At 30.0% G+C, this 26340-nt stretch overlaps 2 protein-coding genes across 5 annotated transcripts; both read left to right on the forward strand.

Moving 5' to 3' along the window:
* Positions 1-404: 404 nt before the first annotated feature.
* Positions 405-14000, forward strand: LOC145160997 (uncharacterized). 4 transcript variants are annotated; one of them, XM_079080433.1, is made up of 20 exons: positions 405-690; positions 1519-1602; positions 3390-3625; positions 4560-4629; positions 4965-5042; positions 5145-5204; positions 5651-5755; positions 5829-5939; positions 6279-6320; positions 7660-7853; positions 7953-8074; positions 8829-8935; positions 9044-9086; positions 10486-10577; positions 11068-11116; positions 11217-11287; positions 12235-12354; positions 12843-12931; positions 13592-13637; positions 13757-14000. In XM_079080433.1, the coding sequence occupies exons 3-20, from the start codon at positions 3510-3512 to the stop codon at positions 13787-13789; spliced, it is 1548 nt and encodes a 515-aa protein (XP_078936559.1). In that variant the 5' UTR covers positions 405-690; positions 1519-1602; positions 3390-3509; the 3' UTR covers positions 13790-14000. The 4 variants fall into 4 exon arrangements, with proteins under 4 accessions (XP_078936559.1, XP_078936546.1, XP_078936556.1 ...); XM_079080420.1 differs by having other exon boundaries at positions 1519-1599; positions 8826-8935; XM_079080411.1 differs by having other exon boundaries at positions 406-690; positions 8826-8935.
* Positions 14001-16843: 2843 nt separating this feature from the next.
* LOC145161016 (putative receptor-like protein kinase At5g39000) lies at positions 16844-20137 on the forward strand. Its single transcript, XM_079080442.1, has 3 exons — positions 16844-17855; positions 18958-19893; positions 20006-20137. The coding sequence occupies exons 1-3, from the start codon at positions 16914-16916 to the stop codon at positions 20018-20020; spliced, it is 1893 nt and encodes a 630-aa protein (XP_078936568.1). The 5' UTR covers positions 16844-16913; the 3' UTR covers positions 20021-20137.
* The last annotated feature ends 6203 nt before the right edge of the window (positions 20138-26340 follow it).

The following is a 26340-nucleotide window of genomic DNA, read 5'->3' on the forward strand; positions in this document are numbered from 1 at the left end:
ATATATTATCATAACTATAAATATTTTATAAATGAATTTGGATTAAGATCTTAATAAAACAACAAGTTGTTGGTTCTGAATGATCATTTAAATAAAGTTATTTATGTGATGGAGAGTTATATGGTCTGACAACCATTTAAAGTTTTCAACTTGTTCATATGACAAAAAATATATACTATTAAATTTTGTTTATTTTATATTATAGAAAACAAAATAATGTTGACAAAATAAAATAGTAACAAAGAAAGAAATGAAAGCATTAGACTTCGAAAGTCAATGTCAAGTCAAGGTTCAATACTAATTTTGGGTTCATCATTTCCCGAAAATTAAACCATTTTCTAATTTAAATTATAAAAAAAATCAATATTAAGTTCTTGGAAAAAGCTAAAATTGTCAAAATTAAAAAAAAAAAACCATTTTCCAAAAGAATTCGATGGGCGTCTCCTTCTTGCTTCTTTCTCTCTTCCAGGCAAGAAGGAGTATATAATCTTGTTTCCATTATTTTCTTTCACTTTCTTGTTCATACCTTCCGACTCCAAAGCGATTTTCGAATAAATATTGATTCAAATTTTACGAATTTCTTGGAAAATTACTACCGACGTTCATAAACCCTGATATCTTCCTCTATCTGTCATTCAATAATTGATAGATCTGTCATTTTCCCATTTGGGTTTTCCGACAAATATCCAGGTAAAGAAACGCAACTTGTATCACTTTTACTTTCCAATTGTGCGTATAGTTTCGCTGATAAATCCCAATTGTATAGTTTCCTTCTCAAGATTCGATCAATTTTTTTCATTTTTGCTTCTATTGTTATGTTTATTCGTCTTCCAGTTTTAGTGTGTGGCATTGTTCTTGAGCTTTCCCGAATGATTTCTGCTCCATTCACTTCGATTCTGATGTCAAACGAGTTTTTATGTAGCAATTGTATAGATTTTGAGGAATAACTTGTTAACTATACTAAACTAAAACAGCAAGTACCAGGTTTAGGGTCGTTTAGGTTTGAAATTTGCAACAAAATTAGTATCGATTTTGCATTTGAAAGTACTAGGTTTGACATTTGGAATTAATAAATGAATAAATCAACGATTAGTGGGTCATGTCTACTTGTTTATAAAACTAGTTTGTGCAACTGGAAGACTTTACTCTGCTTTCTGTAGATGCATCACTACATTTTGCTCTGATTAACTATGTGTTATGTGTGGGAATATGTATGCAACTTGTGGCATAAAACTTCATTGTAAAGTTATGAGTTGACTTTTCTAAGAACTCGTTTAGAAGGAATCTTGAAAGTTGAAACTTTTTTCATGGATTTGTTAATTTGGTTAACTCCTATAGCCAACATGCCTTTTGTTTCCTTTAAGAAAGACTTGTATATAGGATTTTAGGCTTACCTTTATATGTACTTTACTTTCACTATTGATATATGTTTTGTTTGATCTTGAATTTGATGGGATTCATACCATCTTTTTGAGATTTATAGACATTAAGTCATGATGAAATACATTTTAATTGTAGGGAACAATCAAAAGGTTTGAATTTATTCGATTTGCAAAGCATACAAAGTGGAACAACTCCTTTGGCTCTATAAGGGTTAAGGTGGTAAGTCTTTGTATGCAACTTCTCCTTTGCATTTTGCAAAATATTACATATGATTACTCTTGTATGTGATCAAAATTAGCATAAATTTGGTTTACACGTGAAGAAAGTAGGGTTTGTTCTAGGATCATGTAAGCCTAAACCTCGTATATCAGTAAATTACCATTTTATCCAAGGCTTGCTTCTTAATTCTATTGTTTAGAAGTATAAAAAGAGCAAAGAAACTTGAAAATTGAAATGTTGTTACAAGTTCATGGTGAGTAGGATCTTTGACTTTGAATTTGGTTTACTTCAATTTTAAATTTGAAACTATATGATGAAGTCTATATATCTTTTTTGAGGTCTTCTTTGACTTGGAATTTGTTTACTTCAATTTTAAAAGAAAACGGTTGACTTTTCCTTTACATGGTTGGAAACTTTTTTTGTAACTTTTATCATTGGTAATTTGGTATAGTAAATGAAAGACGGCTTTTAATATCTATCATGAATTTGTGATCATATATATATCTTATGTAATTAGAAACAAAAAAGTCGGTGGCAAATTAAAATAATAACAAAGAAAGTAGTGGAAGCATTAGACTTCCAAAGGCAGTGTCAAGTCAAGGTTAAATACTATTTTTGGTTCACCATTTTGTAAAAGCAAACCATTTTCTAATTTAAAATATAGAAGTCAATATTTTATTATTGAAAAAACCAAAAAATGATGATCTTTCTAACGAATTTAATGCCATTCTTCTTGCCTCTTTCACTCTTCCACGCAAGTAGTATATAAAAATCTTGTTTTTATTCCTTTCTCTATCACTTTCTTGTTCATGTCTTCTTCCCCTTGAAAAATCTCGCCACAAATTTGACAAATTTCTACAAAATTTATCACAAAAGCTCATAAACACCGATATCTTCCTCCATCTATCATTCAATAATTGATAGATCTACCATTTTCCCATTTGTGTCTTCCGAAAAATACCTAGGTAAAGAAACCCGATTTGTATCTCTTTTAATTTCCAATTGTACATATAGTTTTGTTGATAAACTCCAATTGTAGAGTATTTATGTCAAGATTTGATCAATTATATTGTTTTTCTTCTTTGTTATGTTTATTTACCTACCAATTTTAGTGGGTGTCATTGTTCTTGAGTTTTCATGTACGATTTGTGCTCCATTCGCCTTGATTTTTGATGTGAAACGAGTTATTATGGAGAAATGCTATAATTTTTTGGGAATAACTTGTTAATCATGTTAAACAAGATAAATGATGTTAAAAAAATCGATGATAAAATAATGGCATACATAGGGAAAATTAGTAAAAAGTTAGGGACTTAAATAAATAAAGTGACTAAATGGGTAATGATGTTTATTATGTAAAGCAAGTGTTGTATACACAAAGAACCTTTCTTTTTTTAACGGAATAAACGAGTAATTGACCATTTTACCCTTTTAACACTCCAAATGTAAAGCAAGTGTTGTATACACAAAGAGCCTTTCATTTTTTTTTAATTTTTTTTTAACAAAATAAATGAGTAATTGACCATTTTGCCCTTTTGTCACTCGAAATGTAAAGCAAGTGTTGTATACACAAAGAGCCTTTCTATTTTTAACGGAATAAATGAGTAAATGACCATTTTGCCCTTTTGACACTCCAACAAACAATTCTCACTATATTCATAATTGTTAGGTGTGGCCACATATATACTCAAAGAGCCTTTCTTGTTTTAACGGAATAAATGAGTAATTGACCATTTTGCCCTTTTGACACTCCAACAAACAATTCTCACCATATTGATAATTGTTAGGTGTGGCCCCTTATGAGATGATGGTTTGAAAAGTGCTGACAATGGATGATGAGAATAGATTTGGATAAAATGCTTCTACATTCATCCAATAACAATGGGAAATTTATCTTTTACAATTAAATGTGGTCTTCTAGAGGACTTGAAAATCTCAATTCAATGTCTTCTGAAAGGAGCCTAATGAATAAGAACAAAACCACCATTGGTATTCAGACACAAGCCTCTGATTCCTCAACCAGGTAATAATAATACCATACTTCATGTATATCATTATGTCTAAATGCAAGAAATATCAATGTACTTTCATTTATTTGTGTATTATAGGATTTTACTTTCATTTCTTGAATTGGGTTAATCTCAAAAAAGACCTTATATTTTGTGTTTTTTCTGGATTAAACCTCAAGATTATTTTTTGCCTGAAAAAGACCTTGTATTTTTTCATTTTTTTCGAATAAACCCTCAACTTTTTTAGTCTTTTCTCGAAAAAGCCCTCACATTTTACAATTTTTTTTTTGGAAAAAAATAACTAATAGGGCCAGATTGGAAAAAATGAAAAAATACAAGGTCTTGTTCAGGCAAAAAGTAAATCTGAGGTTTGATCCGAGAAAAAACACAAAATATAAGGTCTTTTTTGCGATTAACCCCAAAAAAATTTGTAAAATGTGAGGGTTTTTTTCGAGAAAAGCTAAAAAAGTTGAGGGTTTATTTGGAAGCATTTAGAAGGTTGAGGGTTTTTTCGGAAAAAAAATACAAAGTTGATGGCTTTTTCGGAAAAAAATGGAAAAATACAAGGTCTTTTTCAGGTAAAAAATAACTTTGAGATTTAATCCGGAAAAAACACAAAATATATGGTTTTTTTTTACATCATTCTGCTTTTAACTTTTTTCTTATTAAGGCATTATACTTCGACATATCTACCCAATTATAGCATTTTACTTTCATTTTTTTATTACTTTGAAAATCTATTCATTTATTTATCCATTTGGGTATATTTGTCAAATTACAATGATGTAATAAGAACAAATGAAAGTAGCATGCTATAATAAACAAATCAATGTAAAAAAATACAAAGTTGAGGGCTTTTTCGGAAATGTTACAAAGTACATTGCTATTTCTTGCATTTAACCCTATATTCTCATCCCTCTCATCACTTTTCTTTCTTTCTTTCTACAGGCATAATCCTCAAACAAGTTCTTCTTTTCCAAATGAAAATGATAACACCGAATATTCTTCAGAGGAACAGGTATACAATATGATGGAATGGAATGGTTGATTCCATTGGAGTGAAAAAAAACTATTTGTTTTGTTTGATGGAATGGAATTGACCATTCTTGAAGGAATGTGATTCCTTTCATTCCTTTGAGGTGGTATTTTTTTTCTTCATTTCATCATGAAAAATGCATTATATAACATATTTTTTTTTTGTAATATTTAATGATAAAATGATAAAATTTGATGAGTCTATATAACTTAATTCCACTTTTTTGTGAAAACTAATTCCATTTAATCCAATTGTGCATTGAAGAATGAAGAACCAATGCTATTTTTATACATTTTTTCTAATTGATATTTTCATAGGAACACCTTGCACGTGTTAAAGCACAAACGGAGGAAATTCAATATCTTAGAGAACAAATTACTTTTTCAAGTGTCAAGGTACAATTTGTCCTACTTTTTTTTTTTTTTTTTTTTTTTTTTTGACTTAATGTGTTTATATATGAATATTTTAAACCAATACTTTGATTTGTTTGATATCAGGAACGACAATTATTAAATGAAAAATATACATTGGAAAAGAAATTTTCCGAGCTACGATTGGTTTGTCCTATTTTCTCTTTAATTTAATGAGTTTATTTATTTATTTATTTATTTTTATGTTTGATTATGATTGTTTTATAGAAATACTTAGGACCCTTTTTTTTTCTCCCATTAAATGCTAAATGGATAAATGATGTCATACGTGTTTCATAAACAAAGACTGTTTCTTTTATAAATTGAGTGAACTGTCTGAATATGAGTAAATGACCATTTTACCCTTCTTGAACAATGATACAATTATTTGATTATGTTGATTGTTTTATGAAAATACTTGGGACCCGTTTTTTTTTTTTTTTTTTTCCAATTAAGTGCTGAATGGATGAATGATGTCATACGTGTTTCAAAAACAAAGACTGTTTCTTTTATAGATTGAGTGAATTGTCTGAATATGAGTAAATGACCATTTTACCCTTCCTGAATAATGAAACAATTGTTTAATATTATAGGCTCTGGATGAGAAACAAAATGAAGCCATTGAAGCTGCTGCAAATGAACTGGCACGTAGAAAAGGTGTTCTTGATGAAAATCTAAAATTAGCACATGAGTTGAAGGTAAGTCATGTGCCTTTTGTAACCTTTGGATTAAAATTAACCCCCATGAGTAAATGACCATTTTACCCTTTAGGTTGCTGAGGATGAGAGGTATATTTTCATGTCATCATTAGTGGGGCTATTGGCTGAATATGGGATTTTGCCTCGTTTTACAAATGCTGCAGCTCTTTCAGATAGCATAAAGGTATGATATGAGTTGTATTAAATATGATTATAAAAACATTAATATAATTTTATTTAATAAAATGATTTAGGTGGTGACTTTGACCTAGTTTGACCTGTTTGACCATTTCTTTTTTTAAAGATGGAATATATATAAACTGAAATCGACTCATTTTTCCCTTTTCTTGAATCTTTTTGTGAAAAGTTTGCTTAAAAAGATCTCATAGTCCAAGGGCATTTTGGTCCAGATGCCCAAAACTTTTGACAACTGACTAATCAAGACTTATGTGCTAGTTTTTCTTAGCACATTAATCATATTTATATTCCATAAATTTTTTTTATTGTTTTTTTTTTCTTGCAGCACTTACATGATCAAATGCAGCAGAAGATTAGAGCATCACAAGTATGATTTTGGAAATTTAATCCTAATTTTTTAGTTTTGTATATATATATATATATATATATATATATATATATATATATATATATATATATATATATATATATTCTAAAGTGAATTCATAGTTATTATAGCAACCACCATTTTTTTTTATCAACAATGGAATTAATTACTAGGGTTTATCTCAAATTTATCAAAATCAGGTAACCAGAAAAAATATATTTTTTTGGGAAATGATGAATAGAAGGTTTTTATTTATTTATATATTATTATTTTTTTCGGAAAAAATGAAAAATATAAGGTCTTTTTCGGAAAAAATGAAAAAATATAAGGTCTTTTTCAGTCAAAAAATAAATTTGAGGTTTAATCCGGAAAAACACAATATATAAGGTTTTTATTTATTTATTTATTATTATTATTATTTTTAAGATTAACCCTAATTAGTAAAAGGAATTCCTTGAATCCAAAAGGTAATCTCTGTAATATCTCTTAATAAAATTTGCAATGCTTCAATAGAATTGCAACATTTTTTTTGGCAAGTTTCCATTATAGAGTTATCTATTTTCTAATTATCAATATACCAAAAAAATATATTTTTTCTGGTTTCCTGATTTTGATATCAGTGAAAATACAAAAAAACACAACATAGTTTCACCATTTTGTTGATTTAGCTACTGAACTTAGCAACTAAACTATTATTATTATTTTTATAACTTTAGCCACTAAACTATTATTATATAATCATAAAAAGTATAATAGTTCAGTGGCTAAATTAATAAAATGGTGAAAGTAAGTTATACTTTTATGTATTTTGCACTTTTCTAAAACGAGGTAACCAGGAAAAATGATGTTTTAAAGGTTTAATCTCATAAAAGACCTTATATTTTGTGTTTTTTCCAGATTAAATCTAATCTTTATTTTTTCATGAAAAAGACCTTAAATTTTTTCATTTTTTCTGAAAAAAACCCTCAACTTTGTCTTTTTTTTTTCAAAAGATCCTCAACCTTCTAAATGTTTCCAAATTTATCCTAACTTTTTTAGTTTTTCCTGAAAAAGCCCTCACATTTTACAACTTTTTTTTAGAGAAAAATGGCTAAAAGCGTAAGATTTGAAAAAATGAAAAAAGGCAAGGTCTTTTTCATGAAAAAAATGAAGTTGATGTTTAATCCGGAAAAAAAACACAAAATATAAGGTCTTTTATGAGATTAACCCTATTTTAAACGTTCAAAAAAAGTATAATAGTTTAATCACTTTATAAAATAGTTGAAATCATATAATATTTTTCTATATAAATGAGTTTATTGTGCATGTAATTATTTATTATTTTCTTTCTTATTTGCAGGGTCAACAACGATTTTCACCTTCACCCTATGACAATTCAACAGGTGGCGGGCATTTGGAACCATTTTATGATAATTCCAAATATACCCCTGAAAGAGACCATAGAGAAAGAAATAGCTTGATTATCAATAATGGCCAAATGAATCGATCACTAGATAATGATAATCGCCAGAGATTTGCAACCAATCCTCTCAGGTTTCAATATATTGTCCATATAAATCATATGTGATTAGATACATATAATCAAATTATTATTCACTCCCAAATAATTTATTTATTTTTTTATTTTGTCAGTCAGGATGTTGATCATGTTTATGATTCTAATAAGATGAATAATAGATATGAAGGTGTGGCGACTGATGTCAGTTATTTTCAACCACCACCTATAAATGATGGTGGTGATTCTTACTTAGAAGGTAATTTTTTTTTTTATTAAAAATGTTAAATGCACGACATAGCAATGTATTTTTATATATGTTTGTATTACTTTTAAAATTTATAGCATCCTACTTTCGTTTCTTTCCAATTTTCAATTTTTTTTGGTCTTATTATACCGGTGAAAATTGCTTTGTATCTAGTTCACATTTCTATAATTGGATATATAATTTTCTAGGTAGGATTCTATAATAAACAAGTCAAGAAATACAATGTACTTTCATATATTTATATGGGGAAATCTACAGAAAAGCCCCCAAACTTTTGGGAAAAGATTCAAAAAAGTACTAAATTTTATTTTTGAACAGAAAAGTCCCGATTATTTAACATTTTGCCTAAATTAACGAAAAAATCCTTTTTTTATATTTGAACAAGAAATGACATATTATGTGATTTTCTCAAAATAATGAGACTTTTCTGTTCAAAAATAAAATTTTAGGACTTTTTTATAACTTTTCCCAAAAGTTTGGTACTTTTCTGTATATTTCCCTATTTATATGTATCATATCATAGCATCCTATTCCTACCTTTGTTTTCTTTCTATTACAACATTATTCATTCATTCATTTCCTTATTAACACATTGTGCTTTCATTTTACTTTCTTATCATAACACTTAAAAATGTTTTGTATTTAGTGGACATTGCTATTTCTTGCACTTAAACCTTATTGTATTCATTTCTAATTCTCCCATAAAAAATCATTTTTATAAATTTTTATTTTTTTTTAATAGAAGATGGCCCAGGAATCGAAGGGTTCCAAATAATTGGGGAAGCAAAACCTGGAGGAAAACTTTTAGGGTGTGGATTTCCAGTGCGTGGGACCTCACTATGCATGTTTCAGGTATATAAAACTTCTACAAGTTAAATTTTTTTCATATAAAATAAAAATATGAAGAGATTGATATTATTAATTATTATATATATATTTATTTATTTGCCTCTATTTCAGTGGGTTCGTCACCTTCCAGATGGCACTAGGGAGTACATTGAGGGTAAGTTTTTAAAATTAAAATTATTCGACTAAATGCAAGAAATAGTAATTAGTAATTACATTTTTACTTAAGGGTTAATCTCAAAATAGACCTTATATTTTGTGTTTTTATTGGATTAAACCTCAAATTTTTTTTTGCCTGATAAAGACCTTATATTTTTCATTTTTTCCGAAAAATACCCTCAATCTTCAAACCATATCCGAAAAAACCCTCAACTTTTTTAGTTTTTTTCCGAAAAAACCCACACATTTTACGGAAAAATGTGGAAAAGTGTTAACATGTGAGGGTTTTTTCGGAAAAAACTAAAAAATTAAGGGTTTTTTCGGAAATGATTTGAAGGTTGAGGGTATTTTTCTGAAAAAAGACAAAGTTGAAGGTTTTTTTTGGGAAAAATGAAAAAATATAAGGTCTTTTTCAAGCAAAAAAGTCTTTGAGGTTTAATCTGAAAAAAAAAACAAAATATAAGGTCTTATTTGAGATTAACCCTTTACTTAAATGCCCCAAGATTTAAGCAATACTTTAACATATTGATATGTTTAAGGATATAAAGATGGACCCTTTTATGTATTATTCATATTTATGACACTAAGTGTGTATTTTGTTAAAGGCTAAATGCAAGAAATAGCATTAATTTGGCCATTTTGGGTATTATAGCATTATAATTTCATTTTATTGTATTACAATATTTTACTTTGAAGAATCTGTGCAATTGTAGCATTGTACTTTTAATTATTTTCTTATTCAAACATTATGCTTTGAAAATAATACCCAATTATACTTTAATTATTTTCTTATTCAAAGTATAATGTTGTAATAAGAAGAAATGAATGTATGAAATTTGTAATGCACACTCATTGGTTAATTCTCGAGTTAATCTCATAAAAGACCTTATATTTTTGTGTTGTTTCTGATCTGGCCCTTTTAGTTATTTTTTTTTCTAAATAAATGTAAAATGTGAGGGTTTTTTCGAGAAAAACTAAAAAAGTTGAGGGTTTGTTTTGAAGCATTTAGTAGGCTAAGGGTTTTTTTTGGAAAAATAAAATACAAAGTTGAGGGCTTTTTCGGAGAAAAATGATAAAAATACAAGGTCTTTTTTAGACAAAAAATAAATTTGATGTTTAAACCGGAAGAAACACAAAATATAAGGTCTTTTATGAGATTAACCCTTAATTCTCATGTGTTATAGCATTTTACGTTTAATATTACAACATTATACTTTGGAAAATCCACCGATTTTTAGCATGTTTTTTTTTCTTATTAGATAATTTTACTTGATTACTATGATCAAGTAGATTTTTCAAAGTACAATGTTTTAAAACATAGAAAGAATCAATGAAATTCCATTTCTATTTCTTTTACTTAAAGGGTAAAAAGGTAATTCATTCCAAATTTTCTACAGGAGCCACAAATCCAGAGTATGTAGTTACAGCTGATGATGTTGATAAACTTATTGCTGTTGAATGCATACCAATGGATGATCATGGTCGACAGGTAAAAAAAATATTCAAATCTATAATTTTTAAATTCAAAATCTATATCAAATTTTAAATTTTTAGCTGGATATATTATATATAATAATATAATGGTAAATTACTAAATTGTAGGATGTAGTGTAAAATTACAGAATCATATCTAAGTTTGTAATATTGCATACAAAATCATTATAGAATATGATAGTTTTTGAATAGTATATATACAAAACTAATTGAAAAAGTAATCTTCTATTAACTTGATATAATCAATTAATCATCAACTTTTCTTTCTAATTGAATAGCTTTAATCCACATATAATTTATATAACATGATATGGTAATTTAAATTGTTGTTTTTTAAAAACTAATTCTTCATAGTTCAATACAATTGTACTCTATTAGTTAGTTTTCTCTTTTTGCTGATTCTGTTTTAATTTTTATAAATATGATTAAAAAACTATATTATCAAAGTAATAATCTAAAACTTTGAGAAACTTTGTTGTTTTCAGGGGGAAATAGTCCGACTTTTTGCCAATGAGCAGAACAAGATAATGTGTGGTAAGTTAACCAACCTCATTAAAAAGGGTAAATTGGTAATATTCATGAACAATTTATTAAAAAGTGATTTTTTAATCTTTTGAAATATGATAATTCACAGATCCAGAAATGCAACAAGAAATAGACAAATATATGGCAGCTGGTCAAGCATCATTTAATATTTTGCTTCTGGTAAATTAATTTTCTTTTTTCTTATTGACATTAAACCCTAACTTTTTACAAATTTGCCCTCATTTAGTTTTGGACTTAATTCGAGAAATAACTTGCTTTTATTTATTTGTGTAATCATAATATCTAAATTCCTGCTTTCATTTATTTCCATTACAATATTCTACTTTCACATTTTTTGTTATCAAGGGGTATTATTGTACTTCAAAAATTCGACACAATCATAGCATTCTACCTCCAAATTTCTTTCTCATTAGGGCATTATGCTTTCTAAATTCTACTCTATTTTAGCATTGAAAAATGTTTTGTATATTGATTGCATTGCTATAATTGGTATTTATTTTTCAAACTACAATGTTCTAATAGCAAGAAATGAAAGTATATTGACTGATTTGCCCTTAGAAGTTTTTCACTTGCAAAATTGGAATAAATCGACCAATTTGCCCTTAGAAGTTTTGTTAAATTGAAGGTTTTTTTTTCTTTTTTTAACCCAAATATGTCATAAAACTTGAGAGTGAATTTAGAGATGGAAGTATATTGACCGATTTGCCCTTAGAAGTTTTTGACTTGCAAAATTGGAATAAATTGACTAATTTGCCCTTTGAAGTTTTGTTAATTTTAGGGTTTTTCTTTAACCCAAACATGTCATCAAACTTGAGAGTGATTTTGCAGATGGAAGTATATTGACCGATTTGCCCTTAGAAGTTTTTGACTTGTAAAATTGGAATAAAATAACTATTTTGCCCTTTGAAGTTTTGTTAAATTTAAGGTTTTTCTTTAACCCAAACATGTCATAAAACTTGAGAGTGATTTTGCAGATGGAAGTATATTGACCGATTTGCCCTTAGAAGTTTTTGACTTGCAAAATTGGAATAAATAGACCAATTTGCCCTTAGAAGTTTTGTTAAATTTAAGGTTTCTTTAACCCAAATATGTGACTAATTTTGCAGATGGATTCCTCTGAAAATTGGGAGCAAACAACTTTCACTTTAAGGAGATCGAATTATCAAGTAAAGATTAATCGGACACAAGAGATTTTCATCCAAGGCAAATATACCAATGATGTATCGGTATGTAAAATAAATATATTTTCATTTTTTTATATACTTTAAAAGATGTATTTTAATATTTGACTATTTGACTTTCTAAATATATTTGGCTTCGACTTTCTATTCCAAGCAAATCATCGTTTCTTGAAAGGAAATTGAACAAGCGATTTTGAACAAAATATGTTCAAAATGTAATGTACTGGCCTAAAAAGTACATACCTTCTTAACTTTTAGTAAAATGTCCAAAATACCCTTCAACAATGAAAAAAGTTGGCGAATCTTTGATCTTTCCTAATGATTATGGTGTATGAATAGGTAAATTTTAACTTGGAAAGTTTCCAAAAATAAAAATGTATGATCCACTCTTGATCTTTGGTCTGTGCAAAAGACGTAAATGCCCTCGTCATCCATTATCATCGAAAATAGCCCTAAAAAGCTTGAGATTTTGCAGATTGTTTATGATTTTGATAAATTGTCATATATCTTTCTCTCTTATAATGTTTTTGCAGATAAAGATCCCTTCAGGTCTTACTACACAATTTGTGTTGACATATTCGGATGGATCTTCACACCCTTTTAATACATTCCATGATGTTAGGTAAAATATTTTAACTTTATGTTCTTATTTTACTTAGTGTTATTTTCTTATTACAAACAAAGAGATGTTACTCTTTGACTTTTCAGGTCAAACAAACTTCTTTTCAGATTCAAAATTGTTGTCGTCTATTTTTTTAAAAAAATTTATTTAATTTCATGGCAGAATTAATGCCTACACTAATACATTTTGACTTTTCAAAAGTCAATGTACAACCTTTTTGCTTCAACTTTAATACTTGGCCTTGATATTCAACAATTTGTTGAGGGCTTTGGTTTATGGATCAATCTTTCTTGTCAACAAGATATTATTGTATTGTATTTTCTTTTTTGGGATAAATGTAAGAAATAATAACATATTTACATTTATTTTTGTATTATCACATCCTACTTTCATTTCTTTCTGTTATAACGTTATACTTTCACTTTATATTTTATTAAGTATTGTACTTTGAAAAACGCTTTGTATTTAGATGACATTGCTATATTGAGAAATCTATTCAATTATAACAGTGAAAAATGCTTTGTATTTAGATGACATTGCTATATTGGGTAGATTTTTTCAAAGTATAATAGGAAAAAAAATGAAAGTTAAATGTTATAATTAAGTGAATTAATAAAAGTACATTGCTATTTCTTGGATTTAACTCTTCTATTTTTGTAGAATGCGCGATACATTGGTGCTCACCATGAGAATGTTCCAAAGCAAGGTATACCATTCTAAATTGTTTACCAATTTCATTTATTGACAATTTCTATAAGGTTTTATATTGCCTTTCCAAAAAGGGAAATTTCTTTTTAACACATTTCTCTCTTTTTTCTGAAATAGGCATTGGATGAAAGAAGGAATGCAAGAGCATGAAACTTTTATTCTTCGATATAGATACAAGTATTATATATATACTCATTCTTTGTAGAAATGAAGTAAAGAACAATAAGACTATTGTAGAAGGTTTTGTTGTTTAGATTCGAATCAATGAGTGTGAGTGAAAACAAGGGTGTGTTGGTTTACAATGTCCTTATTTCTTGTTGATTTTGACTTTCTATAAAGAGTCAACGGGCTATTAAGATTCTATACGTCTAAAAAGGTCTTTATAACCCATATATAATATTAATATACGTCAATGTGACGTGAACTAATGGAATGCATGATCTATCTTGAAACAAGATCTATACTATACTTAAACTATACTAGGATCTTAGGATCTTGACTAAGATCTTAAGATCTTAACCAGATCAGATATCATCTCTTTAGTCTTTATTTAGTCGAGCTTCATAAATTCATCCATTCAACATGAAAACAAGCATTATAGGTTGCAACAAGTCTCATAGAACATTACCATTTCATCCGTTCATCCCGACTTAAGTAGAGTATCGTGACACTCATGTTATTCCCTTTGTGATCGTATGCCTTTAGTTGTACATGGTTATACTGTCTTCTTTAGATTTTTTCTTCCTAATTTTTGCGGCTTTCCACAACAAGAATTATGTTTCATACTTTATAAATTAAAACCATAAACACCTTCTTCAATTTCCCCCACTCCTAAATCCCAAAGTGTACATACAAAATTAATGGGTATATATACCACCTTTATGTGTCGCCTAACCAACATGAAAAATAAATCATAACGTCTACAGTTGAAGAAGATAATGTTCCTATTTGAACAAGATTATAGCTTCTCACATACTTACAATTACAACATGTACAAAACATACGAGTAGAGTAAACTATGAATGATGAAAAATGAACCAAAATCCTTTTTTTTTTCGATGCCAAACTTAGGACTTGGGATCATAATACGTATGTGATAAAAATGAATTGTGATATCTATTTGTTGCGTACCTTCTTGATAAACGGGGAGGAGTATTTATACTTATAGGAAGACTTTTGGTTGTTTCATATATCCGAGTATTGACATTGTCCTTTGGTAGTCACTATTGTTTTTATAAAATAATATATCCCGGGCCTTTTCTCCTGATTTCTGGGATATCATTGTTTTTGTACCAAGAAAGCATTTTATTTTGAGTATGGATTGTGGGTTCCTTTGTAGGTCGGGATGGTAATCTCGGTTTACTTTGCCTTTTCCTGACATGGTTACTAGGCCTTTGGGCTGGATAAGGGTTTTCGCCAACCTCGGGAGTGTGTATGGATTGACACCATACCCATTAAGCCCCCAAACCAATTGTTTAAAGCGAGTTCAATCTGGTTTCAATAATATTTTTGGAGTTGCTACTCAGCTTCAATAATTGGGTTGTCCAAAAAGGTTTGAATGTCCTCTTCTTGTAGAAGATATTGAAAAAGTCTTCTAAAAAAGTCATATTTTTTCACGTTTTCTTCTTCCATGATTTTTTTTCCACCTCCACCACCCTATCGCAAACACCACCACCACCTCTGCCACCACCACCATCGCTGCCTCAACCACCTCAACCATCGTCATCATATTCGTCACCTCCACCACTACCACAACCTTTGCCAACACCACCCCTCGCTGCCACCTCCACCACTACCACCGCCACCATTGTTGCCATCTATGACACCACCACCACCACCTCCTCTCCTACCTCCACCGCCATCACCTACATAACTACAATCACCACTACCACCACTACCTCCGCCACCTTAACCACCACCACCACCTCACCATATCACCGTCGTCACCATCTGTCACCACCACCATCTTCTTTAACTATCATCTAGATATCAATGTGGTTAATGTGTGTATGTATATATGATTTGTTTGTTTTATCATCCATGATCAATGTGGTTTAATATCATTTATATAATCTGCAAACTTTAAAAAACAAACAGGTTTTTTACAGACTAAAGACGTTTTCCATATTTTCTTCTACATATATGATTTACGAACTGCAAACGTTTACTTTTTCAAAACAAACACCTTAATGTTTAAATGAATACAATGTAGATCTAGATCTAGAAAACTATATTTATTTTAGATCTCTATAAAGTCAAGTTAATCGACCATCTTAATAGTTTTTTTATTAGATCAATCAATTCATCATTTTGTTTATTTATTATTTCACAATATATAGAATATCGATCAATAATCTAGTAGGTACCCACCATTGATTTGTTTATGAATAATAGCAAGTTGACAAATAAATCAACCAAAAATCTTATCATGAATAAGAAAATCGACATATATTGCAAAAGCATTATACGGTATATTTTTGTTTATAAGTTTTTAATTATCAGATAAGTAATTATACTTGCTAAAATACTTCAGCAATGACAGAAAAAGCAATTATATACATGTTTCAACAATAACCATGTATGAAAATACATTAAAATAATATTGATATAGAATGATGATTAGGAAACATATAGTGTAACCAGAATATATCATATTAAACTGACCAAAAAATACAACAAATTGATTTATTATTATTATTATTATTATGATTATTTATTTTTTTTTTTTAAATTTTTACTGATTTATGTGGATATGCGTATATTAAGTACCATTTAACCTTTGAGACAACGTCATACATTCAATCACTCTCTTCTATTAAAAGAATCATAAACTTGCTACTTATTATTATTTTTATTATTTATAATTTCTTTTCTACCGTGTATTAGTAAGAATGTATATCTTACCCTTTAATTGTCACAAAATCTCAAATTACAAGGAGTATTTTTGAATTACACATTTTCCCCAAAGACAACCCTTACATCTTTATTTTGATAAAATAAACACGAAAGAGCATACAGTTTATTATAATTAATTGATTATTATACGTTTCTTCCCACCCTTGCATTTATTTTATGTCTTGCTAATGTAAAATAAACACGTTGCGGCATCATGTGCAGTAGTCAACCCTAATATGTAATATTCTTTAACTCTTTAAGCCACAACGTTTCCAAGTAGAATATCGGTTTTGTTTTGTATATATAAACAAAAAAACAAAGTTGCTTCCACCATAACCATACATAATCACCATTATCAAAAAGAACATAGAAAAAAACAATGTCTTCTTCAGGAGTAAACCTAGAAAAGTATCGAATTCCACTTGAGGAGATCATTCACGCAACAAACAACTTCAGTTTCGATACTCTGATTGGAGATGGTGGATTCGGTATGGTCTACAAAGGTCAACTCTCTAAACACTCGCAAAACCTCACAGTAGCCATCAAACGTCTTAATCAAGATGGTTATCAAGGAAACAACGAGTTTCATCACGAACTTGAGATGGTTTCCAGTTTCCATCATCCAAACATCATCCCTTTTATCGGTTACTGTGATGATGCCAATGAGATGATCTTAGTTTATGAGTATGCTACAAACGGAAGCCTTGATCATCACCTCCAAAACCCTAATAAGAGACGTTGCATAACATGGGCACAACGCCTGAAGATTTGTTTAGGAGTAGCAAGAGGAATCAAATACCTTCACTCGGGTCTTGGGGAACACATGAGAGTAATACATAGAGACATGAAGAGTGCAAATATATTGCTAGATGAAAATCTTGATGCCAAAATTTGTGATTTTGGTTTGTCAAGATTTGGTCCAAGAAACCAACCAGATTCCGAACTCCTTACAAAGGCTTCGGGTACGAGGTTTTACATTGATCCCATTTATAATGAAAGAGGTAGACTATGGAAAGAGTCTGATGTGTATTCATTTGGAGTTGTGTTGTTTGAGATGTCGAGTGGGATGCTTGCTTATGCAAAGTGCTTTGGAGAAACTAAGGAACAATATCTGATGGATTTAGTGCGAAGCTATTATGAAGACGACCAACAAGATGATGAATTAGAAAAGTTGATTGATCCCATTCTAAAGGGTCATATTGATATGAGGTCTTTTCGTATGTTTAATGAAATTGCTTATGAGTGTGTTAACCTGAGTTTAAAGGAACGCCCTACAATGGAGAGGATCATTCGGAAGATTGAGCAAGCAATGGATCTTCAAGTAAGTCTTTCATTTGATTATTTTAAAGAAAATATAATTTTATAGAATGAATGAAATCATTGTTGAGTGTTGACCATATAAAAAGATAAACTTGTTGATTTCATCATGTAATGCGTTTGCATGTGCCACAAGTCAGTGACTAACATCAAGATAAACTAAAATATTATTTGTCAGTAACGTTTTTCACGACTACTTTGACCCCGTATTAATATAATTATAGTATTTAATTTCAATTCACAAATGAATAATATACTTTTATGATTTATATTTTTGCAACAATAGTTATACATATTGGTTTGGTCCTTGTAACTTTTGGGTTTCATACTTTCACCACAAGACTTTTATGTATCAGCAAGTTTTGTCCCTAGACTTTTGTATATTGCCATGTTTGGTCCTTATATTTTTTGGGTGTCAAACTTTAGCTACAGAACTTTTTTATATTGCCAAGTTTGGTCCAGATCTTATTTCGCTAGGTTTGGTCTCCCTTCGCAAAGGGTAAGATCATCCTAGTTGTTATATATATGATAGTGAAGATACATATTTGTTGTAGCGATTTATTAAGCCAATATAAACCAAAATAATTAAAAATTTTAAGTCTGATATGCGTATATATTTCAACAATTTCATTATCATACAAATATTATTTTTGTAAGATTGCTGTTGTAACAAGGACTATTTCCATAATATCACTTTTATGCAAGGATAATTTTGAAATTTTATTATAAAATATGGATCATTTTTGTAAATTTACTTTTAAATAGTGATCATTTCTATAATTTTTATTTTCTAAAGGACAATTTCTATAACTTTGCAACGTTTTTTAAAAATAAAAAGAAAAAAAACTTGATTTGACATTGTGAACAGTAGTTATATTACATAATGTCTTTGTCTTAACAAAATTTATTTATATAGTCCATTTAACTTTATAAATTTTTATAGATATCAATATTCAGCCTTTCATGATATTGTTTAATTTATACGAACTACTAAACTCTACGGAAATAGAAAAAAGAAATAGTAGTATGAGAAGAAGTGAATTTAATTTCTTACATATAGAAGCCAACACCTAAATAAGCAAACTCGGTTTTGTTTATAATTACAGAACAACTATGCAACTTCTTCAATTACCACACGAAATCTAGAAAGTTTTCGAATTCCACTAGACAAGATCAACTTGGCAACTGAAAACTTCAAAGCAGATACATGTATCGGAGGTGGTAGATTTTATGCAGTGTATACTGGAAAACTCTCTGAACAATGGCAAAACCGACTAGTGGCCATCAAGCGCCTGAACCAAGGAGAGCAGGAGTACTTTCGTAATGAGCTCCAGATCATTTTGAGTTTCCAACATCAAAACATCATCCCCTTCGTTGGTTATTGCGATGAAGGAAATGAAATGATTATAGTTTATGAATACGCTACAAATGGAAGCGTTAATGATCATATCAAAGACCCTAATAAGAAGAGTTCCCTTACATGGGCACAACGGTTGAAGATATGCATAGGGGCAGCAAGAGGACTTGAGTACCTTCACTCGGGTCTTGGTGAGGACAATGATGTTGTACATGGAAATTTCAAGAGTGAAAACGTATTATTAGATAAAAATTTTGAAGCCAAAATTTGTGATTTTCATTTTTCAATACAAGGCCCCATAAATAAGCCAAGTATCCGACACAATAAAAAACCTGTCGATATCGAACTCTACATGAATCCCATATTTGAAGAAAGCATTTTCCATAAAGAAGCGGATGTGTACTCATTGGGTATGATATTGGTTGAAATGTTTAGTGGAAGATTGGCTAATGAGCCTAGTAGCTTGGGAGATGATGATAAGCCACAATATTTGGGAGATCTATTCATACGCAACTATAGTGAACTCGATAGATTAATTGATCCCCTTATAAGAGATCAAATCGATAGCAGTTGTTATGAAGCTTTTACAGAAATTGCATACGAGTGCATAACCTTCTATGGTTTTGGAGGATGCCCTACGATGGAGACAATTATTGAGACGCTTGAGGCTGCAGCAGATTTTCAAGTAAGTAATTTTACTTAATTATTTTGTAGAATTTTGTTTGCAAACGGAAGGATGGAAATTACAGGGATTATAGATGAATTTCTCTATATATTCATGTTTCGTTTCTTTTCAGGGAATTGAAGTGTAAAAGAATAAGAGCCGATGACTTGTAGCCGGTGTTAATGTTGTTGATGAAGGTTCATGCTTTGTACGTGTGTTCTTTATGTTTTCTATAAACGTGTTTCATATACATAATTGTTTACAATTTGACTTATGTTGCTGGTAAAACAAAGAATTAAATATATGAAGAAAATCAGGTTTGAACTTGAAACCAAAGATAACTTTGAAGATTTTTAAAAGTTATACAAACCAAAATCTCTAACACAAATGAAACACACTATTTCCAATGACAGAAATAAGAACTCTAATGAATGCAAATCCACAATGTGTGAATTGTACGATGCGACATCTTTTTCCAGTTTCGAGTGTGTGTGGAATTGTGAGTGAAAAAATGACATCGTTCTCTCAATCATGAGTTTAAGTACCGGCTTCGACAATATTTACAAAAACAGCTCCTTAACTTTCGGACTTTTTTCACTTCAATCCCAAGTCCAGCGGGATAGAGCTTTAGCCCAACATCTAAGTCAGCCTGCTACAATTCTTTAGCCCAAAAACATTTAGGACAAGTTACTATTCTTTTAATTTTATTGGTTAACATTCCAATTTAAGATTGAATATTTATCAAAGGTATATATTTTTATTTTATCCCCCTAACTTCTTTTACGATGAAAGCAAAAAAAAAAAAAAAACAAAACATTTTTTTTTATGAAAATGTAAAAATATGTTTTATGTATTTATTTTACATAAAGTATTTATTTTAAAATATATTTTTGTATTTTAATTTTTTTTTTTAAAACGTCAAATAATTTTAAATATCATCTTTACATGGGATTGATCCAAGAACCTCCTAGTTAGTTGTTAGATTAGAATCTCCTTGTTAGCCAATATATTATTACATTGTTATGATTCTAAAACATATTTTAATGTTTTCTTAAAATAATTTTTTTCTCACGTAAATTTTTTTACGTATTTATTTTATGTAAAATATGTTTTTTTTTGTGTAATTAAAAACAACATTTCCATATAATAAGTTATTACGTTGTTATAACAATAAAATATACTTTTATGCTATGTTAATGTCTTTAGTTGATTTAAAGCAAAACGACAAGTACTAAATAAACTAAAGACGTCAACATAACGTAAAAGTATATTATAGATTAGCAACGTAATAAAGTATAATACGAAAAACTAGTTTTAAAATACATAAAAAAACATATTTTACATACAATACGTACTTAAAAACGTATTTACATGAAAGCAAAAAACTTTTTTATTAAAACATGAAAATATATTTTAAGATGATAGCAATGTAATAACATATTATACGGAAATATATTTTTAAAATACATACAAAAATATTTTATGTAAAATAAATACAAAAAAAATATTGTTTGTAAAAATTTATCTATTTTACATTACATACAATATATATATATATATATATATATATATATATATATATATATATATATATATATATATATATATATATATATTGTGTTATTAAAAAAAATTACATGTAAAAATATGTTTTTTGTAATATTTTTGTGATTATACAAAATATAAATAAGTTTTAGGAAATATAAACCAATTGTGCCTTTACCCTCTCTCTCCCCCTCATCAGACCTTTAGCGTAAGCTAACGGCCTACTAGGTTTATATTTTGGGCAAATACCATAAAAGCTACAACATTTTCACGCATAATTGTGAAAATCCTATATATATATATATATATATATATATATATATATATATATATATATATATATATATATATATACATACATATATAGATAATATTGGGGTGCAAAGTTATCTATGTATGACCTTTTATAATGGTTTGACTCATGTAGACCTACTTGCATGTGGTAGAGTAGCCTTTTGACATGATATGATATGATATATATATATATATATATATATATATATATATATATATATATATATATATATATATATATATATAGAGAGAGAGAGAGAGAGAGACATGTAAACACCTCTATATAAAGTGGGTTTCATACCATGTAGATGTGTACTTGAGACATGTAGTTCATTGTGACTAGTGAGTGAAATATTTATGTAAACTAGATTTTGATCCCTTTTTGTACTCATTCCTATGATCGAATACATCTTTTAGTACCCAAATGACCATGTTCTTCGTGTTCTTTAATTCCACATGCCAAATCAAATGCTCATAATTCACATCAGTTGGTATCAGAGCGGGTCTTCGAAGATCAAAGCGATTTTTTGAAGAAACTGTTCTCAGTTTGGCTACATTCAACACAATTGGAATGTTAATGGCGAGTCTCTCGATGATCTCTCTAAAAATCTTTGATTCGTGCTTTCGTTCTTGAATATTTTGATCATTTTGACTAATTGGATCAATTTTATTTTTTTTTGAAAAACCCATTTGTTATGATCTAATAAAAATTTTTATTGATCAATCCCGTGTTGGAAATATGGGTTTAATGACACATGGAAATATGAGAATCGTGATTATCACTTTCAAATCGAAGTATTTGGGTGGTACTCCCAAATACTCAATTGGATAAGACTCGGATAAAATCAGAGACAAAGAAAGAGAATGAGAGCGTATATTTTCGTGAGTACCAGAAAATGAGACCAAAACTGACTTTTTAGATCTTTGTCTGAAAAACTGTCATATGACAATTTAAAACTGTCACAAACCACCAAAAACGGTCACAAAAACGGGTATTTTGAATAAAAGTCAAAATGGGTCAATTCTTAAAAAAACCGGATTTCTAATGCATTTTTTATCTTGGACCCCGCCAGGGGCTACCGCCCCTTGGACCCCACTCCCAAGGGCACTGCCCCCGGACCCCCGTTCGTTCAGGGGCTTCGCCCATAAATGACAGTGTACTTTGATACTTGATCAAACTTAAACATGTGTGTACTCCACACCTTCCTTACTTGTTTAGTATTTATCAAGATCACCTTTGGTCAACAAAGTAATCCCATTACACTTAAATATCATTGATGATAACAAATCACCAACAACCCGATCCAATCCTATTTTTTTTATTCGATTCTCAATTGCAATTGTTCGTTTTAATCAAAATTTGGCCCAAAACAAATCAATTATGGTTACTGTTCATTAATTCATTTTGAGCCCAACGTGATATTCATCTAAGATTCATTATTATGAACAGTTACCAATCGTGTCCATTTTTCATATTTTGAGCCCATAAATTGTTGGATCCAATTAACTCATTATTTGAGCCCAAAGATTATTGAAACCCGTTTGTCTTTAAATCACTGTTCATCGTTCATCATCATATGCTTTAGCAATTGTACATCACTGATGTTCTTAACTCGTATTCTGTTCAACGAGTTCTTGTATTACGTTTTCTTCCTATTGATCCTAAAAATCGATTAGTTTTGTTTGTGATTCTAAACTTGCGAATCGATTTTATGTTATGTGTTCAATCTCAAAATCGATTATGACTAAGTTATAGCTTGGAAATCGAAAATTTGATCTTTGATTTTGATGAACTTGATCAAGAACACTTGAAGGAGGTGAAGAACAGTGATATAACCACTTTTTGATCTGCAATTTGGTATTAGAATCGTCAATTTATTGTTTGTTGAACTTTGAAATCAAAAATGTCAAACTGAGAAAAAGTCAAAGTCAATTTTTAAGTGATGAATCAATGAATTGGAGGTTGAAATCGTTGGATACGAGTTGAACATGGGCTATGGATCGAAATCAAGTTTGATTTGGGCTAGGGATGTCAAAAACCCTCGTGGGACCTCGCTACCGTGGGACCCCGATACCGTACGGGACTAAATTTTAAAAAAAACCGGGAGCGGGAGCGGGGGCATAATTAAACCCCGTTTATTTTTGGGACCGGGGTCGGGAGTCGGTATTTCCGTCCCATACTCCCGCGGGGGCCCCAGTTGTACATTTATGTAAAAAATATATATTTAATATAAAATACATATACAAAATAGAATTTATAATTTTAGGTTTAGGTTAGGTTTCACTTTCCCGTTTCCAATTAATGGATATTGAAGATGTAGTGAATTGATCATATATTTTTGGACATATAAGTATTTTATATTTGTAAGATTGTTAGAATTGTCATTTTGTAATGTTGGATTCGTAATATTGTAGTTTCTAAAAGATTATGTTTTAAGCTTTTAAAGTTATTAAAAATAGTCTTTTTAGCCTAAAACAAAACAGTTTTTAGCAAAAAAAAATCGACTTTTAAGCCTATAAACCGGGGGACCGGGGGCGATGGAGGTAACCGGGGGCTATGTCAGCGGGGGATCCAGGGGCGGGGGCGGGGGCAACTATTTCTGCTCCCGTTTGGTCCCGTTGACATCCCTAATTTGGGGTTCGATTTTGAAAATTGGTTGGGTTTATGTTCTTGATGTCGAACACAATAAATGAGTTTCATTCTGACACTTGAATATTGATTTGAAACTCGAAGTCATTTTCTGTACAATAGTGATTTCGAATGAAGAAAACTAAGTGTTGGAAGGAATAAATTTTAACATCGAAAGTCCATTTTGAGTTGGAATCGATTTTGTCTTTGACTATGGATGGATCGAGAACGATCGTGTTCAATGGTCGAATAGGTAACGTCAACACAATTTTGATAACGAGAAAGTCAAAATCGGGCTCACATATATGGTTTGTAGTTTCGATTTGAGATTAATTGCCTTGAAGTCGAACATGTGATGCTGAGAACGAAGAATCAAATTGCAAAGGTTTGGTTGACTTCGAAGACTAGGTATGTTGACGTATTGACGGGATGAATATGGTCGAGTGATTGTTGATGTTCGAAATGGGTTTCTGGCTTGGAAATCGAATGAAAGAGTTCGACTGTATGTGAGTTTGTTTTGGAGTCGTTCGAATTTGGTTACTTGATTTAGAGATCGAAAGTTTTGGATGTTTTGGGTTGACTGAAGAACGAAGGCTTGGAGTCGATATCGAGGATCAGTTAATGAGGTTCGACGATTTGATTTCGATGGTTTGATTTCGAAGTCTGGAGTTCAACATTTGAGGACATCACTTTTTGAGTTTGTCATTGGTCATGATACTGGAAAGCGAAGTGTAGGGGAGAAGAAACATAATTTGTCGCTTCGAGTTCCTAAGCTTTCAGTGATTTGGCAAAAATTACCTAACTTTGAAATGGGAGTAAAAATGATGTTATAACTTGAGTTTTTGTTTTGAATCCCTGGAGTTTGTGCGAAATGGCAAAATTTACCCAACTTCAACATTGCGCTGAAAATTTTCGAAACAGGTCCCTGCAGTTAATGCAAATTAACACTTTATGCCCAGTTTTGCAAATGGGGTAGAGTTTCACATCTTAGGCTGTTTTTGGGCGCACCGGGTCACTGCAAAATTTCGAAATTGATAGTTGTCAAACGCGGTCCGTAAACGAATTCGAAAATTGAGATTTTTTGGATTTTCCGGATTTTTGCAAAACGTTTATGCCATGTGTTAAGGGGATATTTGGATAGAAAAATTCTGAATTTGAGCGCTTTCTCATCCCTTTTTGGTTTTATAATCATTTTTCGATTATAAAAAGGGGGAGAAAATTAAATATGGGAATTCGAAAGTTGATTTTTTCATATTACGCGGACTTAAAGACCGAAGTGACCTTGAGCAACGAAGTTTATGAAATGATTCGATTGGAGATTCGGAAGTGATTTGGGTTTTCCCGGTTCATGATGGGTTTGGACTTATTGAAGATTTTTAAGGTGTGCTTTTATGCTCAACTTTGGGTAATCTTATGGAGATTTGGATACTCCTAATTAACATGTGATGCTTGGTTTGTATGGTCTCACACTCTAGAACCCGGATTGGAAAGTCAATGAAGAGTTGAAAGATTTGAAAGTTCATTTCTACATGTGTCATGCTTGAGGCTTGGTTCGTGGAGTTGCTCGGATTTCTAAAGATGTGAAGCGAGTCATCCATTCCTAACTTTGAGGGGGAGAATGTTGGGGGTGCAAAGTTATCCATGTATAACTTTGTAATGGTTTGACTTATATAGACCCACTTGCATGTGGCAGAGTAGCCTTGTGACATGAGATAGAGAGAGAGACATGTAAACACCTCTATATAAAGTGGGTTTCATACCACTTGTAAATGTGTGCTTGAGAGATGTAGTTCATTGTGACTAGTGAGTGAGATATTTATGTAGACTAGATATAGATCCCTTTTGTACTCATTCCTATGATCAAATACATCTTTTAGCACATAAATCTCGATGTTCTTTGTGTTCTTTAATTCCGCATGCCAAATCACGTGCTCATAATTCACATCAGGTTGGCTCTGGCCACAAATTGGACGTAGAGTTATCAGTTTAGCGTATTTAAC

The sequence above is a fragment of the Lactuca virosa genome, chromosome 1 (genome assembly GCF_052849685.1).
Source record: "Lactuca virosa cultivar CGN04683 chromosome 1, Lactuca_virosa_CGN04683_v6, whole genome shotgun sequence".
In the NCBI taxonomy this organism is placed as follows: Eukaryota; Viridiplantae; Streptophyta; class Magnoliopsida; order Asterales; family Asteraceae; genus Lactuca; species Lactuca virosa.

Bases quoted from the DNA above. Each gene is read 5' to 3' on its own strand.
- LOC145161016 (XM_079080442.1), top strand. From the start codon at position 16,914: ATGTCTTCTTCAGGAGTAAACCTAGAAAAGTATCGAATTCCACTTGAG. The intron at 17,856-18,957 runs GTAAGTCTTTCA...TTATAATTACAG, and splicing joins AGCAAGCAATGGATCTTCAA to AACAACTATGCAACTTCTTC.
- LOC145160997 (XM_079080420.1), top strand. From the start codon at position 3,510: ATGTGGTCTTCTAGAGGACTTGAAAATCTCAATTCAATGTCTTCTGAA. The intron at 5,940-6,278 runs GTATGATATGAG...TTTTTCTTGCAG, and splicing joins CTCTTTCAGATAGCATAAAG to CACTTACATGATCAAATGCA. The intron at 12,932-13,591 runs GTAAAATATTTT...CTATTTTTGTAG, and splicing joins AATACATTCCATGATGTTAG to AATGCGCGATACATTGGTGC.